The sequence below is a fragment of the Hoplias malabaricus genome, chromosome 6 (genome assembly GCF_029633855.1).
Source record: "Hoplias malabaricus isolate fHopMal1 chromosome 6, fHopMal1.hap1, whole genome shotgun sequence".
In the NCBI taxonomy this organism is placed as follows: domain Eukaryota; kingdom Metazoa; phylum Chordata; class Actinopteri; order Characiformes; family Erythrinidae; genus Hoplias; species Hoplias malabaricus.
Genome location: NC_089805.1, coordinates 12,049,410 through 12,068,914, shown reverse-complemented (window position 1 = coordinate 12,068,914; position 19,505 = coordinate 12,049,410). Strand labels below are relative to the sequence as shown.

The 19,505-nt window shown below is 38.9% G+C and overlaps 2 protein-coding genes across 8 annotated transcripts in view; one reads left to right on the top strand and one right to left on the bottom strand.

The window, feature by feature from the left end:
* The first annotated feature begins 75 nt into the window (after positions 1-75).
* Positions 76-10,568, top strand: LOC136700311 (uncharacterized). 5 transcript variants are annotated; one of them, XM_066675602.1, is made up of 12 exons: positions 76-398; positions 4,787-4,865; positions 6,228-6,339; positions 6,433-6,573; positions 6,680-6,778; positions 6,867-6,917; positions 7,041-7,088; positions 7,792-7,830; positions 7,907-8,004; positions 8,817-8,976; positions 9,069-9,172; positions 10,134-10,568. In XM_066675602.1, exons 1-12 carry the CDS (start codon positions 238-240, stop codon positions 10,197-10,199), a joined length of 1,158 nt encoding a protein of 385 aa, XP_066531699.1. In that variant the 5' UTR covers positions 76-237; the 3' UTR covers positions 10,200-10,568. The 5 variants fall into 5 exon arrangements, 4 of the variants coding, with proteins under 4 accessions (XP_066531699.1, XP_066531698.1, XP_066531700.1 ...); XM_066675601.1 differs by having other exon boundaries at positions 7,907-8,094; XR_010803715.1 differs by lacking the exon at positions 10,134-10,568 and having other exon boundaries at positions 7,907-7,999.
* A 902-nt stretch (positions 10,569-11,470) lies between these two features.
* Positions 11,471-19,505, bottom strand: part of thrb (thyroid hormone receptor beta) — a 77,464-nt gene continuing 69,429 nt past the window's right edge. For all 3 annotated transcript variants that reach the window (XM_066673868.1, XM_066673869.1, XM_066673870.1), the window contains one exon: positions 11,471-18,247. In XM_066673868.1, coding sequence (XP_066529965.1) covers positions 18,006-18,247 — 242 coding nt within the window. In that variant the 3' untranslated portion in view covers positions 11,471-18,005. The remainder of the gene's footprint in view (positions 18,248-19,505) is intronic.

The window sequence follows — 19,505 nt, the reverse complement described above, 5'->3', positions numbered from 1 at the left end:
GACATTGCACTATGTAATTTTTGGGGGAGGGTAGCCCAGCAAACACACAACTTCCACACAACGTTGTATTTTAGGAGTGGTTATGTTGGTGGCCACGTTACTTAACAGGCACTCTCTTACTATGTTGTTAATATGTTGCACTAAGGTTGGTGGCAATAAAACCCTGCATCTACTTTCTATCAACCTATTGATAAAGGTTGCAGTTATGAACTATGTGGGTTGGTGCCAACATAACCAATGAAGTACGTTATGACAACTGCGCGAATCAGATTCTACTGGTCCCGCTGCAACCTTGTGTCCACCTTTCTGCAACCTGCTCCTAGAGGGCACGAGAGAAATTCAATTTTTTGTCAGTTGGCGAAGAACCGTTGCTGCGTAGAAGTCTCACAGGATTTCAGGTGAGTGATTTATAAATTATGACTATAAAATATAAATTTTAGAACATTTTCGAATGTATATTTTGTATACTATATACGTACTACCATAGTCCCCATTTACAGACAATTCTGGGTAGATAGGTCAGTATTCTTGCTTAGTTTATCAGCATTATTTGTACAATTGATGTTAGCTAGTTAGCTAATGTTACTGAACAGAACGTATAACTAATAAGTTATACTAATATACTAATATTTAAAACTATAATTTTAAAGAGCATTCGAGTCCCACACCTCTTCCAATAGTCGCCTGCCTTTTTCGTTGGTCCTGAAGTTATTTTGACGTTTTAAACGAGTATTAGTGTGGCAAAAGGGTGTTGTGAGTCGACTCTTCTGATTCTAAAACTCCTATGACTACAATAGACAAAATACTTTTGTCTTTTTGCCATCGTACTGTATAGCTACAACTGAGGGAAATGTTGATAGAGGTGTGTGTCTGAACAAAAGAGAGTTTGAGTGACTGCGAGTGCCATGAATGGGTTAATTGGCAAATGCTAACGCATCTCACTGTAAGTTCAGTCAGACGCATTTCACATAAATGTCTTGGTATGTCTACCTTTTTACTGCCCAAACAATAAATTGTAGGCAATTTCACTTGCTGTTGTGTTATGTGGATACTATGAGGTAGCTGGACTTAATGTGTGCATTTCTTTTTTCCGTTTTCCTGTCGTCCACATGTTGAAATACATTTATCATCTCGTAATTAATAATTGCGTATAGGTCTAACCTACCATTTAGAAGTTTAGAATAATAATACAAAAGTTTTTAATCCATATTCTCAATAATGTAAAACCCATTTACTTTAGTTAAAATGTTTAAAACGTTTCTATTCTACACTTAAATACTACTAATGTGCAAATTTACAGGTCTCGGGTAATTAGGACACTATCAAGGATGCTCTAAACAAAAATGAATTATTCAGAATAATGAACTCATGCATTAACTCATTATACATCAATGTATATTTATTTATCAATTTATTGTTCAAAGAATTTTTAAAATATGTAATCAAATATGTAAAAATACTGTAAATGAATAGTTTGTAATATTTATTTTCCCAATGCGATATTTATTAATGTACAGTGACATGCCAAATGTCATGGAGTAGCGTTATGTAAATTGATTTTCAAGTGTTACCTCAGAGGATGACTTGGCAATGCCCGTACCTGTATACATTGTGAGGTGTTATCCTGTGAGTGAGGTTGAACATTGGCCAGCATGCTAATGTCAAGGCGACATATATTATCAGAGTTTGGAAAAGGCAAGAGAGCATGTGTCAGACAGATGGCATGTTCCACTTCCAAAGTTGAGTGGGCATTTAACATTCCTCTATCTACAGTATAACATGTGCAAGGAATACATAATCGAAGACTTTACCAAGACAAGCGATCACAGGTCAGTGCAATGTTCTTTAGCTTCAGCAGGATATGGGAGCACAAGGTCCACCAGTCCATGTCTTCATGGGGTCTGGGTCACATACACACTGTACAATCAGTCCAAAACAACCGATTCATTGGACCAAGCCACATGTTGCCAGTCTTCTAGCGTCCTTTTAGCAACCTTCTGAGCCCATGTAATGTGGTGTTTGGTTTCATGGTTTGAACAGAGGCACTCTGGTAGGTCTTCTTGTGGGTGGACACTGTGCTATAAACTGTGGGTGGTAATGCCTTCTATGATGTATTCCCTGTACAATGGATTGAGTAATATTAAATGGCCACAAAACTTTGAAAATGTTATGTCCCATCTGTCTGGCACCCACTATCACGTCGTTCAAACAGTCTTTTAAGGTAACATCACTTAATAATCAATTCACAAACTGCTATTCTACGACATTTGGCATGTCAGAGTAAATTATATTTTAAATTATTTAATGACCCAGTCACTCCTACACTCTTATTTTACAGCAATATAATAATGGATTTGTGATAACAGTTGATGAGTTTCTGACTTTAAATTGGACCTCTTAATATTTAAGGATGGTTAAAAGAGGATGGAGCAGGAAAGACTACCTCAAAAGATGGAGATCAGCCAGGAGAATTCTTGGAGGATTAGGGGTCTCAGAAAACAAAACAGAAAAAAATATGATAACAATTTCTTCTCTCATATCTGAGGCAAGCAGCCAGGAGCCTATTGTAGGGACAATTTGCAGTCCTTACTTGTCTGAGGAATACAGCCAGGAAGACAATGAGACTGACTGCAATTATTCCTTATATGAGGCAAACAGCGAAGATGCCACTGTTGAGATTGGCTGCAGTGTTGCATGTAACACATGTACATATAATGTACAACTCCCTCTCAGTCAAGTCTGAGGAAAAAGGAGCTGAAACAAGATATACAGAAACAGCTTGCATGCTGGGTGAATGATAACAGTGTTTCACATAGGGCTGTTGATGATCTTTTGAAAATCCTTAGCTCTGTTGGTTTAACAGTACCTTTAACCACCCGCACACTTCTGAAGACAGCTAGATCTGTAGAAACAACAATTAAATCTGGAATGCAGTATGTACATTTTCAATTAAGACACCAACTGTCAAGACTAATGGAACGCTATTCACAGGACAAAATAGCATCATTAGAGTATTTGGAGCTTTCCCTAAATATTGATGGGCTGCCACTATTTAAGAGCTCAGCAACTTGCTTGTGGCCAGTGCTATGCGCAGTGCATTTAGATCCATTATTCGTCTTCCCTCTCACTCTAACCTCAGGAAACCATAGACCAACAGACTTGTCCTTTCTTGAAGATGCCATTTCTGATCTAAAAGATGTACTACAAAATGGTTTTGACATAGGAGGAAAGAATATCAAAATCAAAATAAAATGTGTTGTCTGTGATGCACCTGCACGTGCAATGGTTAAAAACACCAAGCAATACTCTGCTTACTATGGGTGTGATAGATGTCACCAGAGAGGCACCTGGCAGAATACTGTGACATACCAACAAATAGATCACTTATTTCTCAGAACAGATAGGACATTCCGTACACAGAGCCAAGCTGAACACCATCATGGTGGTACACCATTTTGTGAACTACCAATTGACATGGTAAAAGCTTTTCCAATTGATTATATGCACCAGACTTGTCTTGGTGTCATGAAAAAATTACTACTCATCTGGACAAGAGGAGAAAGAGGACGAAGCAGGGAGACAATGATGTCTGCAGGACAGGTTGAAATTGTTAGTACTAGGCTCATAGATCTCCAGAAAAACATTCCCACATGTTTTGCCCGAAGACCCAGGAGTCTGAAACACCTAGACAGATGGAAGGCAACTGAACTTAGACAGTTTATGCTATATACAGGTAAAGTTGTTTTGCCTGGTGTACTTAGACAAGACCTATATGAGCATTTTCTTTGTTTCAGTGTTGCACTGTGCATTTTGTTAAGTCCTGACCACGTGAAACAATATGGGATGTATGCACAAAGTCTTTTGGAGTACTTTGTAGCTGAAGGCAGGGACCTATATGGATCTCAGTTTTTAATATACAATGTGCATTCTTTGCTACATATAGCAACTGATGGAATCATTCATGATTCTCTGGATAACTGTTCTGGATTTCCTTTTGAGAACTACATGCAGACACTGAAGAAAATGGTTAGATCCCCTAAAAACCCACTAGTGCAGATTGCAAAAAGAATTTGGGAGAGTGAGACAGGAATGGCATTACAAACCAAAAAAAGAGGAGAAACATTCACTTGTCACACACCAGATAATGCTTTTCTGTCAGTGGATGGACAGTGTTGTGAAATTGTTGATGACACAAAGAATGGATATTTGTGCCGCATTTATAGCCAACCAATGCCAATGTTTGTGGAGCCATGTGATTCAACATTCATTGGAGCATATACATTTCACTGTGGAGACATGACCATAAGGATGGTGCCAAAAAATAAAATCATGAAAAGGGCAATCAAAATTCACCGAGGAAATCATATTTTGTACCTTACCCTTCTTCATAAGGAGTGAATGAATGAACTGCATTCAGTAACTAGCCGTCCCAGCAATAACAAGAACTATGTATATATGTAAATGAACAAACAAGGAATAAATAATGAATTCAATAATTGTAAAATGGAATTGTGAAATTTCGTGGCCAAGAAAAAAGTCAGGTACCTCATATTTACATTTGCTTGTCATTCAGCATCAATAATACAGCACAGGTCTTCGACTCCAAATCCTGAATCAGTTTACTGCTCCTGAATTCTAAAATGACTAGACTAAACACTGGTAGGCAGCGCAAAACATAAATAATTATTTAAAATTCAGGACTAGAAACTGGATTCAAGGTTAAGTTGATGACGTGCAATAGAATATCAGATAACCAACTTATATATGTTTTTTTATATGTTAACAGTATGTATTCAGTTCTTGAATTTGTACAAGAGCGAAGTGTGGCTGTTGTCCCGGATTCCTGGGTGGAGAGAACATCTGAAGTAAGATTTTTATTTTAATGTAATGCATGTAATTCCTATACCATTATTATGTGATTGGTACACAGTTTTTTGTAGTTTTTATAACAAAACCTATGACAATTGACCTATCCATACTGGTTTGTACACAGGTATGAACTTTACAGTATGCTGACAAAACCTCATTTCAGTTAAAATACTGTTAGAGTTTAGAGCTTACAGTTTAAAACACTAAGGTAGTTAACAATTTATACACTGAATTAGGAAAACCTACCTTGTGTCTATACTCATCATCCAGTTTATCAGCTCCACTGAAAACACCAGAACACTTTGTAGTTCTACATTTAGACTGCAGTCATCTGTTTCTCTGCGTACTTTCTTATCCTGATTTCACCCTGTTTTTCATTGGTCAGAACCACTACAGGATGCACAGAGCAGGCATGAATTGGGTGGTGGATCATTCTCAGCGCTGCAGTGACACTGACGTGTTGGTGATGTGTTAGTGTGTGTTGTGCTGGCACAAGAGGTCAGACACAGCTGCTGAATTTTTAAAGCCCTCAGGGTCACTGCTGTACTCAGAATAGTCCATCAACCAAAAATTTCCAGCCAACAGTGTCCTGTGTGCTGCATCCTGTGTCCACTGATGGACTAGAGGAAAACCTATACAAACTCTGCAGCACCAGATCAGCTACTGTCTTTGACTTTACATCTACATGGTGGACTAACAAGTTAGGAGTGTCTATTAGAGTGGACAGTGAGTGTGCATAGGTTTTAAAAGCTCTGATGTGTGAAGCACTGATGTGTCGGATCCACTCACACCACCACAATGTCAGTGTCACTGCAGCACTGAGAATGATCCAACACCCAAATCATACCCTCTGTGGGGGTTCTGTATGGGTCCTGTCCATTGAATAACATGGGGAACTACAAAGTGCTCCTGTATGGTCAGTGGAGCTAATAAAAGAACAGTGAATGTAGATTTAAGGTAGGTAGTCCCTGATCCTAGGATCATTCAATATATAACACTAATATGAAATTAACAATACTCCTTACATTTTTAGACATGTGTATTGCAATTTACTATTTTGTTAAATTGGATTTTTGTCACCAGTCTGTAAAGCTTGTCCAGTGTTTCAAGAGTAGTATTGAAAGTATGTAACATGATCTTACTTGCTAGTAAACTTGAAATGCTAGTAAATTTTATGGCTTCCTGTTCTGGCTTTAGAGTAGCCCTTACATGCACATTTTGATGTTTTCCTTAAACACACTCACTTGAATGACGTAGAAAATCGCTGCTTAATTAAATCTAGAAAGCAGCAAATATGAGAGTTTGCAAAACAAAGGTTGAGGCCCATCAAAGTAATTCAACTTCACTTATATGTTTAGGTACACTTTTGCTACTGGCCACCTAAAAATAAACAAAAATTGATTCAACGTGGATCTTTGCCCGACAAAGCGTTGTGGAAAAAACTTGAAGTCAGAGTTTTTAAATCATCAGGTGTGTATCAATTTCTGAAGGCTCATTGTAATCATTATTGTTAATTGTTTAGAAGCAAATATTTTAACTCTTGGGCACCAATTCTTTGCAAAGTTGATTATAAAACAGCTCATCAGCTAATGAGGAAGGCAGAGAACACTTCTTGTTTAGAGGAGTCAGATGGGAGTGGGAAGAAGCTAAGGGAAAAGAGGCCACCATCTCGCTATTTGTGTTATACCTCTGCCAGTGAGGATGGTAAATATTTAATATGATGCATGTATTTTAAAGGGCAATGTGTCTTAATATATTAAGAATTTGGTGTTCAATATATCAGTAAATATTACTTAACTGTGTGCTGCAGATGATAGTTTCAAACCTACCAAGGGTCCTAAAGTTCAAGCTAGATCTCCACCTAGATTGTCTGACTTTCTTGCACAAACAAGATGTGCTCTCTACCAAGGTAAGGCATTATTTATTTGATCAATATTAAAACTGTTGTATGTCTGAATGCATTCATGTATATGTAATGTTTATATTGCCTGTGTTAGATATGGAAAGAGGGTTGGATATGGCAAGAGAACCAGCAAGTTTGCCGAATTGTGAGTTATTTTCTTTTTATAACAAACAGCCACATGCACATATACATACAAACAATAATAGAAGGGAAAATCTGGCATGTTTAAATAAATGAAATAATGTAGACATTATTATGTTACTTATAGGGTCCGAGATTCCTGTGGTTGTGGGTAGAGAACTGGAAATGGCCCAAAGTGAGTTACAGAGAATACATTTTGTTTTATTTTCTGTGATGCAGGTTTGGTATTGGTTTTCATGTATGGAAAATGTACATTGTTATTTATTTATTTATTTTATTATTATTATTGTTTCGTGTACCCTTTCTAGTTTACTTGACTAGTTTTAAGGCTTTATTGTGACTTTTATATTTGTCAGTGAAGAATCTTAATATAATATTGGAAGCCAAAATGCTGATTTGATTGAAGCATTACATCTTACTACTTCTTACATGCTTTATGATTGTACAATAGTACAACAAAGTTTGACCACTGCATTTAACTCATTCATGGCAGTGAACACACTCTCATACTAGGGATTAGGGGCAGTAAACACACATACATACACACACAGAGCAGCATTAGTTAGAATAATTAAGAGTGGGCATTGATTGGAATGATTTAGAACATGCATGAATGACAAGAAATGCAGGCTGCTGATATCTGAAAAACAAAAAAATTGTTTGTTTGTACTTTTAAACATTATAGCAAATACTGTGGAAATGTCTCTGTTGCATTTCAACAGTTGCTGAATTGTGACTATGAGAAGCATTAGCCCTCAGACAGTGATGTTTGTTTATATGGAAAACAACCAGTAAAATAATAATTTACTACACAGCCTTTGCCTGTTGGAATTTTAACAGAATATTAAGAATATAAATGTTTTCTGCAATTATTTTAGGACCACCCATTCAACCAGAGCGCCCTCCTCAAAGAGACAGTAAGTTTCTTTGTAAGTGTTCATTAATGTTATTGATAATGTTTGGAAATTATATTGACAAAATTCTGTTTCATAGATTTTCAAATGCATGTCCTCATGAAACTTGACCAGCTGCTGCAGAAGCAGGAGGAACAAAGCCTTCTCCTTAAACAGCTGATTAATGCTAGAAGTGAGGTACCAATGGATATGGAGTTTGTCACTGTGGATGATATGGAGGGTTTTAATAAGATTGAAATTAAGCTGAAAGATGAAGAAAGAAAAATGGTGACAAGCTCAATTAATCCAATGATATAAAATAAATTCATAATTACAAATCCAATTTAAATGCAGCATAGACAACTACACAGTTAAAATTGATGGTTTTATAAGGATTCTTTATTAAGGGAAATGGTGTGAACCCTGAACACTCGAAGAACCTTTTGCATGATTAAATGGTTCTTTGCATCATGAAGGAGTTCTTCAGACTGATGGAGAATGTGCTATAGATGGTTCTTTTCAGAAAAGTAATCTTCTATTGTTATGATGTTAAGCTTGTAACAATAGAACCATTTTTGGTGCCATACAGAACTCTTCTCTTAAAGGCACTATACAGAAACCGTCTATAGCACATTTTCAATCAATCTGAAGAAACCCTTCATGATGCAAAGAACCATTTAATTGTTAATCTGTAAAAGGTTTTTTTTTGACTTATCAATGTAAATATAAAACCATTTTCATTACTAAATAACCATTTCAAACTTACCTCTAACACACGCTGTCAATCCTCTCATACACACCATCAAACTCTGACACACCATCAAACCCTTTTATACACACCATTGAACTTCTCACACACACCATCAAACGCTCTCACACTCACCATTAAACTTTCTCTCACACACACCATCAAACCCTCTCATACGCACCATCAATCCATTGTTTATAAGTTGAAATATTTCCAATAAATAGGAAAATTAAAACTGTAAACTATACAATTCTCTTCATAGGTCAGGTACCTTGCCACCTTAGGGGGGCATTCCCTTGGAGATTCAGTAAGACGTACAATGCGCACAATTGCATCCTCAAGAATATGGGCTTCATTTAGTCTGAAAGGAAGGAAAGGGAAAATCTCACTTCAGAATCTAACCATTTACAGAGTAATAATGAGTGAGTGTATTTCTCTGTACTTGCGAGCTTAGATGTTTATGGAAAAAAATCAATGTTGATTGGGTTTAAAAATGTATGCTTCATCTATGCAGAAGCAGTGATGAGAAGCCAACCAGGATCAAACGCAGCAGACATTGAGGCTCACATATCTGAAACTCTGAAGCATGCACCAGGGATTGCACGACGAAAAGGGAATGTAAGTAAAAATCTAGTGAAACATGCAGTGTGTAAGATTTAGGGGAGTAATTAGCAGAAATGCAATATAAAACCATATGCTTATTAGAGTATAATCACCTGTAACTACAAATCTGTGTGCTAGAAGCATTATGAGAAGCATCATTAGGTATTAGAAGTAGGGATGCACCGATTTTTATTTTTTCAACATTTGTTTGACAGTAAAACATACTTTAAGGAGGCAAAAACACTGCACAGCTTGCATGAGGTCATTGTACCAGTCAGATGTCAGTCACTTCTACTGTTAACCTTTCATACTTCCAGTCCCATATACTCAAATCCTCACCTAGGATCGTTTCTGGAATTGGTTGGGCAAGAAGCTCATAGTTGGTTTACTTTCACATACAAAAACTCCATCTGAACCTTGGATTGATTTCGTAATTTCATACATCACTTTTCTGTAGGTTTGCAAATTGACAGGAAGCTTCATGCTGATTTCCATTATTTTTTGTTGGATATAAACACTCAGGGGCTTTTGGGATGCATGGCATTTCACAGTGCATGACCACGTGCAAACAAGGAGCCGCTCTCCAAAGCAATAAAAAATGAGATAAAAGTTTTTTAGATGGTTATGTTCAAGAGTCACAGAACATGAATTCAGTGATCATTTTCATAGATGATGATGTTTGGCCATGCAGGTGCTGCAGCTCGAGACATGCGTTTTCTGCCTTGCTCTCAGTACATGCACCAAACTTATATCTTATATCTGTGCAGTAGAAAAAAAAACGAAAGAATGAGCCCCACTAAAAACTTGGATAGGTGCAGAGAAGATGGGGATGCACCAGAAGGGAGGGATTTTCCAATTCACTGCTACATGTCACTAAATCTTACACAGTGCTCCTTATATGGCAATTGTAGCACAATTATAGGGATACAAGCAATGTTCATCACTTTTGAATTGTCTCATTTCCTCCCCTCCACAGCCTTTGGCGAACTCAGACCCAGTGGAATCTGAATCACCATCTTATAATTTCTTTACTTCTACATGAACATTTTCCAACCTCACTGTTCCTTAGAATTCATCAGACTGTTTTTGTTGTGTGAATAAATGAACTTTGTTCTGACTGACTCCTGTTTATTGTGCTCTGTGTTTAAAATTTGTTCTTAACTTCAATGTGAGTGGATGGAGCTTAACTGTTGTAAAGAGTGTATGTTTGTGTTTGTGTGTAATGTGTATAAACGTGCATACTCTTTTTGTAAAATTATTTTTGATTAAACTGCATTCTGAATTTTATTGTGATTGTCTGATATTTATTATGTTTGTGTAATGCTTGTAGTTATGTTTTGCATCATTGCAATTTTGGAAACAAAACTATGACAAGTACATTATCATGTAATTATGCTGAAATATGAAAACAAAATGGATGACATAATTTAATCTATGATATCTCGTTTTTTAAGTATCTCTGTTCTGGCCACAGTAATGTCCGTATTTTGTAACAGACTAAAAATGATTGATGATGTGGATCAGGAAAAATGCACTGACAATGTTACTATGAGAAATATAGAACAGTATTTGCATAATGTGATGTAACTTTATGTCTACTTTGTGACTATAAATGAGTAATTACATTTTAGGTTGTCAGAATGTTGCAGAATACAGGAAAGGGGCCTTCTGGAATGTTGCAAATCTGTTGCTGAATGGTAGTGTAATGTTGCACAAAAACGTTGTGACAACCCTATAAAGTGTTTCATTTTGACTTTCTGACAATATTTACACAACGTTCCAAATGACTAATATAGTGGTTTTTACCACGTTGTGAATACGTAGCTGTGTTTGCTGGGAGGAAACCACCACTCCCACTTGAGTTCAGGACAGTGCTGTAGAAGTGAAAAACACTCTGTGAAATGGAACTGCAGGGGGAGCCCACGGGCAAAAACACCAAATATTACCTTTATAAATGTACTGAGAAAAGGACATTCCCACCACTTTTTTAAAATTGTGTGCAACTATACGAATTTGGTTATCACTAGATGAAAGCTTTTGGTTAACATAGAATTAATAAAATATTTAAATATTACCAATCAGCCATAACATTAAAAACGACCGGTCTAATATTAAATTGTATTGAAGCCCCACCTTGTGCCAGCAAAACAGCTCTGACCCTTCGAGGTACGGACTCCACACGACCTCTGAAGATCTTCTGTGGTCTCTGGCAGCAAGACGTTCACAGCAGATGTTTTAATCGTAGACTATAATATATTTTATAATATTAATACAATAAAAAAACAAAGGGAAACAGCAAGTCCTCGAGGCATTTCTCAAAACCACCTTTATTCTCAGAGTCAGGGTCATATTAAATACAAACATCATCATCATCAATACCCTCCTCATCCTCGTTTATTTTCTCTGTTATATTACAATCACCATCACCACCATCATCACAGTCCTCATTCAGATCCAGGATTGTTTTTTTTAGTGCAACTTTGCATTTTTCTTCCAGGGAACATCCCAAAAAATTAAAAATCGGTCCAAAATCCAAAATCCAAAAATCTGGATTTCATTGTATTTTTATTTAATCCTCATCCTGGGCTTCGCTGTCTCACAGCTGCCCTTTGAGACCAACCCCCTATTTTGGTTTAAAAAAATAAAAATAAATCCCAAACCAGAAAAACAGGCAAATCACATAAAACAAGAGCATCAACCTTTTTTCAGCAACCAATTCACATTCAAACCCACGGCTGACACTGCGATTCCAAACAGAGACCAAACCCCAGAGTCACTGCATCCTGCTCCGACTCCAGCTCTTAGAGCTACATCAGCCGAAACCTCACCTCCTGCTCAGTGACATCAGCTTTAATCCAGCTCAGATCTCTGACATCTCTCACTCTTAGGAGATTATAAGGTTTTACAAATCTTTCTGGAGAGTTTTACTAGATTTAAGTGATTTTTACCCAGTGCAGCGTTCAGAAAATTTGATTTAATTAATGTGAAAAACAGATTTTCCAAGAAGTGATGCTCAAAGCAAGCACAATTTAGACACTTTTCTCAGAATAAAATCCATAAAATTTACATCCAGAAATAGTTTGAAAAATATTATATTTTTCTAACACCAGCCTCAGAATGAGGGATATATGAGATCCACTAGATTTAAGAAGATACAAGAGGGTTTTTAAAATTTAAATTGTATTTTTTTTTTGTGAACGTGTTGCTTGATACAGAACAAAGACAGAAAACGAAGTGTCCTCTGAGAGTTTGGGCTTGTCTTGGTGGATGTGGGGAGGACAAGCCTGGGCTAGGTTGGGGGGGGGGGGGGGAGTCCAGTTTGATTGGTTTTCTGTCGTTTAAAAGACTGTTTTTTTGGGGAATGGCAGGAAGTGAAGTAACACTGGAAAGAAGAGCTGTGTGAACGACCCTGCGTCAGAAAGTGGAGATACAAGCTTTAATTCACTGTCTAAAATGTGTAAAAAATATCTGCCGTCTGAAAATATACAGCCTCTTAATTTTTTTTGTATTTTTAAATTTATTCCTCCTTTATACTGTAAAATAATTCTTCTGTAGTGCGCTCTTTATTTATTGAAATCATTGTAACTCGGTAAAGTGAAAAATCTCTCTGAAAGCATCTCTCTCTCTCTGATTGTCTGTGCATTTCATCTGAGACTGCTTTGTGTGTGTGTGTGTGTGTGTGTGTGTGTGTGTGTGTGTGTGTGATCCTAAACCACCTGAATCCGACTCTATTGCTTACCAAAGGCATCACCTTTTACAGTGAACACAATCTTGAGGAAACCTGTTTGGTTTGTTTCCTCAACAACAGAATAATAAAATAAAGACCAGTCGTGGTGAACAGAGGTATGTGGCGTGAGACGTGTTTCGCAGTGAAATACATGAGGAAGGAGAAAAAACAACCCCCAAAAATAAACAAATAACCTCTAAAAAAACCAAACCAAACCCCTAAAAAAACACAAAAGTAGATCAGAGACAAACTGAAAGTTTCTTTATGCCATTTCTGTTATTTTCTATTTTTCTCCTTCGCCACGGAACTTGCGCATGCTTTAGAACAGTATCCATACAGTTAGATATTAAAGGTGCACTCAGTCATTTTTCTTCAATGTTGTTTTCTGCTTTGCTTCAGGAAACAGCTGTAATACTGACACCTAGTGGCCTCACACATAGCAGACTTAGAGATGACTAAGCAGTTTGATTCTTCATCTCATGTGAGCTCCACCATAGAAACAAAATTTGCAAATTTTTTACAGGTCAAAATGACTGACTGCACCTTTAAGACCCTGTTACACCTGGTCTGATCATGTGCCTTGTATCAGGATTTTAATCTAAAGCATCGTTTGTGTAATTTTGTGTTTAAAGTTCTGCGTGATTGAGTAAAATCTAGTTGCATAATATGCAAATACATAATTAATGTATGATGCAAGATTATGATTGACACACCTCTCAGCCAATCACAGTCCTCCCTAAATGTTACTGTCTCTTCAAAGTGAATGCAACCAAGCGTTTCAATATGAGTCTAACACTGGAAGATTACAGAAAAGCAAACTTAATCACCTCTGGACAGTCAGCTTATGACATGGGTCTGAAAGATTGTGGAGCTGTCCAGAACAGTACACTGAGAAAGAAGAAATGAGAAAAAAGATGTAAACACTAGCATGAGGTTTGGCCACTACAGACACCTCCTCAGCTTCGCTGATACTACTTTTTCATCAACACAGTGCCAGAGCCGGAGCCTGTGATTGGTCGACAGGCAAAAGAAAACCACGGAAATTCAGTAGTGTGCAAAAGTCTTAGGCACCTAAGAAGATTCTTCATTCATTCATTCATTCATTGTCTGTAACCCTTGTCCAGTTCAGGGCGGCGGTGGGTCCGGAGTCTACCCGGAATCATTGGGCACAAGGCGGGAACACACCCTGGAGGGGGTACCAGTCCTTCACAGGGCAATACACACTCACACATTCACTCACACACTCACACCTACGGACACTTTTGAGTCTCCAATCCACCTACCAACGTGTGTTTTTGGAGCGTGGGAGGAAACTGGAGCACCCTGTGGAAACCTCATGCAGACACAGGAAGAACACACCACACTCCTGACAGACAGTCACCCGGAGGAAACCCACGCAGACACAGGGAGAACACTCCACACTCCTCACAGACAGTCACCCGGAGGAAACCCACGCAGACACAGGGAGAACACAACCCAGAACCCACAACCTCCAGGACCTTGGCACACTTGATTTAACATAATGTGGTATGGAAAGGGTTAAACCAACACATTCTCTCTCTCACACACACACAGTATCACACTCCCTGGAATAATGGGGTTGGGTTTATTCTAATATTAAGGTTTTAATTTAGTTGGTTTTATGTAATAAACTTTTGCCTAATAAATAAAGTCAGAGAGTCAGCTTTTTAAATGTCATTTTCTCAGGCGCCTAAAACCTTTGCACAACTCTGTGTGAGATTTTAAGTTTGTGAAATTGCTTTTGGCTTCGGGAATATCACGTCAAGAACATCATCTCCGCAGGAATCTGTCGAGGCCTTAATCCGGAAACAGAAGTCGGAATACTTTGTATAAACCACATTTCTCCAGAGGATGGGATCTCTGTAATGCATCTGTTTCCTCGGTTGAAAAGCGGGTTAATGGCTTTATGTGTGGAGTGTGGGGCCTTGCCCTTTGGCTGCTTGCGTCTCAGGTTCACAGCGAGATCACAGCTTCAGAACCGCATCGGTTCATCGACAGAGAGCCTTTTTTTTGCGGTTGGAAACACAAAGCTGCTCAAGACTCCAGCACCAGCCCCTGCTGCATGCTCACGGCAAAGACTCCTCGGGGCGCGGGGGTTAGTTTCAGGATTCTCTAGATTCATGAGAGGAGGAGCATACGACCAACTTCAGACTGATCTTTAAAGGTGTGGACAAACACGCTGCGGACCTCTTTAAAGAACTGAAAGTCTGGAAAAGAAGTACGGAATCGTTGGACAAATACGAATACTGGAAAACTGGGGCAGTATGAGGACTACAAATAAGTTGAAAGCGTTTTTGTGTATTGTATATTTCTAATTCAAAATTCAAACATTCGCCTGCTCTTCTGTTATTTTATGGCGACTGTTGTGTCGTATTGAAAATCACAATTACTGTCTTATTCGACAAAAAATGCAGTGTTACTGCACTCCGTTCCCGACTCTTACACTGCCCCCATCTGTAAATGGTCTATGCCCACACTCACACGGACTTTAGGACACAATATTATCCCCAAGAACAGAACAAACCCATCACAGTCTTCTGCAGCTTTTTCCTGAGGGAGCTCAGAACGAATGCAGCGCCCAATAAACTCTTCACTTTTCACATGGCTTCAGTTTTACATTCTTTTCTGTTGAATTACAGTTGTACGTTACACTCACAAACAGAACACTTTAGAACTCATTTTTACACCTGATATATTTAGTTGCGGCCCAGGGTGTGTTCCTGATTTGCAGACAATGATTCCGGTTGGGCTCCGGACCCTGGATAAGGATGAAGTGGTTACTGAAGATGGATGAGTGAGTGGTACTTGTTATTTCAGTGAAAGGGAACAGTGACCCAGATACTCGAGGAATGAAACAACCAGGTATACAGGCTCTAAAAGTGTGTGTGTGTGTCACCCAAAAGGGCTGATTCTGAGGTTGATTGACAGGTCTGACAGAGGTATAAGGAGGCAAACTCATAGCACCATCAAAAGTCCAAGCCTTATCTTTATCTCAGCATTAATATGACACAGTAAAACGGGAGAGTTCCTATGACTCACGGAGGAGAGAAGTATGGATGGATGGATGGATGGATATGGAACGGGAGAGGGAAAACGGGATGAGAACAAACACTTTGTTTGGCACCGGAACAGTGGCGTTACTCAACGGGAGCCAATTCCGTGACTTTCCTCGTGAGGGAAGAGTTCACAGAAAGATTCACATCACCTTTACGCTGTCGACAGAGCAGTCAGTCCCTTTCTCCACTGAGGCTTCTTCATGAAACAGCTGTTACAGCCGTGACACCTAGTGGCCTGGAGGTGTCAGGGATTCTGTAACAGTGCTGCCCTCATGTGGGGAACCCTCTATGTGGAGCATAAACTGGTTCATTCTGGGGTGACACAGCAGTGTGATTCTTCATCTCGTGCGAGGTTCACTTTTTAGAAACCAGTGTAAAAATAATAAACAATCACTGTCTTAACATCCGTTTATGAACGTGATTATTTATTATTTCGTCGTCTAATTTTAGGTAGAAAAATGACCAACTGCTCCTTTAAATCTAGTGGATATCTCTGATATTTCCCATTAAGAGATGCTTTAAGATTATTTTAGACTTTTCTCTAGACGTGTTTTGAGCATGTGTCTTAAACATGAGCCGATGTAGTGATGGGACCACTTTAAAAAGGCAAAATAAATCCAGAAAGAGTTGAATAATCTTATAATATTCTTACTGTGATCTCAGAATGAAGGATATTAGAAGAGACATCCACGAGATTTCAGACGATTTCAGTCAATAAAACAGCATTTTCTAAGTGTAAACGTTGGGCTCTTTCTGCTCTCCGATGGCAAACAGTACTTGAGAACTGTATGTATCAGTGTGTGTGTGTGAGAGTGTGTGTGTAAACCTGTGCGTGAATACAGGTGCCGCTCTGTAAATAAAAAAATAAAAGGTTATTTCACCGTTTAAAGAACAGAGGCTTATCTCCTTTGTGTCTTTGTCTTTTCCAAAAGCTCCAGCTTCTTCTTCATCCTTTTTTTCTTCTTCTTCTTGAGGAGAAACGTTGCATGATGCAGATGCATAGATCATACAACCGAGATCATAATCACTCATAAAATAACTGTACAACAACAGAAAAGACACCAACACGGTAAAGAACCGCCTCTCATTCACTGAAATCATCTCAGATCCAGGTCTGACACCTGATAGCGTTGTAGGAACTTTACGATAATAAAATAATACACAGAATGATATTAAAAGATTATTCAGTGCACGCTCGGCCCTCTGAATCCTCAGGGTCTGCATCCCTGGACTCACCCAGCCACAGATCGGAAATATTCATAAATTAAGTTCCAGAAAGTAGAGCTGAATCAATGCCAATAATGCAAATACCCTTGAAATGTTACATAGTGCAGTTTCTGCAGTACTGAGCCCAGAGCAACATCAGCAGAGGCTCTGTTCTCTTTGCTACAGCTCAGTGGAGCATCACGATGACTTTGAAGCTGAAGCTGTCCTGGACCCGGTCCCCTGCGGACAGAGGGACGTCTGTGTTGTTTTGAGTGAGTTTACTCCGTAAAAGTGTCCCGTCCATTGGCAGATCCTGTGACTGCTTCGAGAAATAATATTTATAACAAGCCAAAAAAAAGATGTAGAAAGTGGATTAAGACACTTTCTCTGAAGATAAACTCACTCCAAACAAGAAAGAAGTGTCTAGAGATAGTTGAATAATCTTGTAATATCCTCACACAGAATCTCAGACGCGACCTGAGAGGTTTTCACTGAATATGAGAGAAGCTTATGCCGTGAAGGAGAGGAAAGTACAAAAAAGAGAGAGAGAGACAGAGAGGGAGAAAGGGAGAAAGAAGCAAGAGAGAGAGAAAAACAACAAAACAAAAAGAAAAAAACAAACGTTATTCACATGTACCCGCATCGTAAAAAGGAATGGTCCAGACACTAGGCCCCAGAGCTACTTCAGTTTCTGTGGAATGGACTAATGACACTCAGTAGTTCGTTAGCAGTGTCCTCATAGGGCCACAGTAAGGGGTGTGGTTAAGTGCCATGGGTGTGTGTGTGTGTGAGAGAGAGAGAGAGATGGGGGTGGGGGCATGTCCTCAGGGGCGGGGCGTTAGTCCTCGAACACCTCCAGAAAGAGCGGAGGGAAAAGCTCAGTGGGACACTCCACCTTCATGTGCAGGAAGCGAGAGGCGTGGCAGGCGCCAATCATCCTCAGATCCGTCACCTTCATCAGCAGCTTGGGCCAGAAGTGCGCCACCTTGTGTTTGCGGTAGTTAATGTAATGTTCGAAGGCCAGCAGGAACTCCTCCTGACATCTCTCTATGCGCTCCACACTTGTTAACCCTGGACGATCTGCCAGAGAAAGAGGGAGAGAGAAAGTCAGTCTTTTTAAAATGTTATTAAAAACAAATCAGCAGACTAAATAATCCCTTTATGTTTGGAAAAGTATACATCTGTTTAAAACATGGTAGGCGTCACTGCCTACATACTTCTATGTACGTCTTTAAGTTGCCGTGTTGGTGAAGTATCACATCCACTAGAGGGCAGATCAGAGTCAAGTGTTTCTGACGACAACAAACCTGGTGCTGGTGGTGGAGGAGCTGATAATGTAACGTTATTAAAGAGAAGAAGAAAGAGGGAGCGGTGTAAACGGCGAGGGTCTGAGAGGACGTTAAACACTTCGCCACATTTTTAGCAGAGATCCTGTTTGGCTTGAACTATGGGCCGCACTCTACACTGCACTCCCATAGTCTCAAGTGGTCATGCAGCGTGGGCTTCCAGAGAACGTGCTCAAATACGGAGGAAATGAACGGAGGATATGGACAGAAGGCTCACTGTGTATCTATTTGTATTTAATACTGATCATAAATAAACCTTAATTGTTAACAAAATAATCATAAACTGCAGCTTAATTATACTCAGTTTCACAGAGTTATACTCTGTACATTAGGTTATGTGAATCATTACATTACAGGCAGGTGAGTTACCGCCTTGTGCCCAGTGATTCCAGGTAGGCTCTGGACCCACCGCAGCCCTGAACTGGATAAGGGCTTACAGAAAATGAATGGATGAATGAATATGTGTGTGCGTGAATCCTGTGTCCTGAGTGATCACCAGACCGTCAGGTCTTTACTCCACCAATAACAGACTCAGGGTGAGAGAGGAAGCACCTGAAACGTCAGATTCGATAAATTTATGTTGCTATATGTGTATATTACCTCAGCTACATTTGTGATTGGCTGTGATTCTGCGCTTACTGGGCGCTACAAATATCGCCCAGAGCAGCCAATGGAATCATCTCCCAGTAGAAACAGAAATGTAAAGTGTTTGTTTACAGAAGAATAAAAGTCTCTGGCTCTGTTCTGTTCTCAGCTTTTATCTGGAATTGTTATTATAAATTTGGAATTGTAATTATAAAGGGGCGCAATTTATTTGCTTTTATAATGCTATTTTTATGTCCCTACATTTTCATTACATCAGTGCAATAAAATGGTCTAAATATGACAGTAATATTGATTATCTCAGTTATTTCTGGAACAATATATAGACCACACATGACACCCCTCTGGCGGACTCTTGGCATTGGGCTTGCTGACCATATGACCAGCTG

Excerpts from the sequence above, each read along its gene's own strand:
- LOC136700311 (XM_066675601.1), top strand. The coding sequence starts at position 238 with ATGAAGTACGTTATGACAACTGCGCGAATCAGATTCTACTGGTCCCGC. Across the intron at positions 6,574-6,679 it reads TACCTCTGCCAGTGAGGATG|ATGATAGTTTCAAACCTACC; the intron begins GTAAATATTTAA and ends TGTGTGCTGCAG. Across the intron at positions 8,977-9,068 it reads CATTTACAGAGTAATAATGA|AAGCAGTGATGAGAAGCCAA; the intron begins GTGAGTGTATTT and ends TCATCTATGCAG.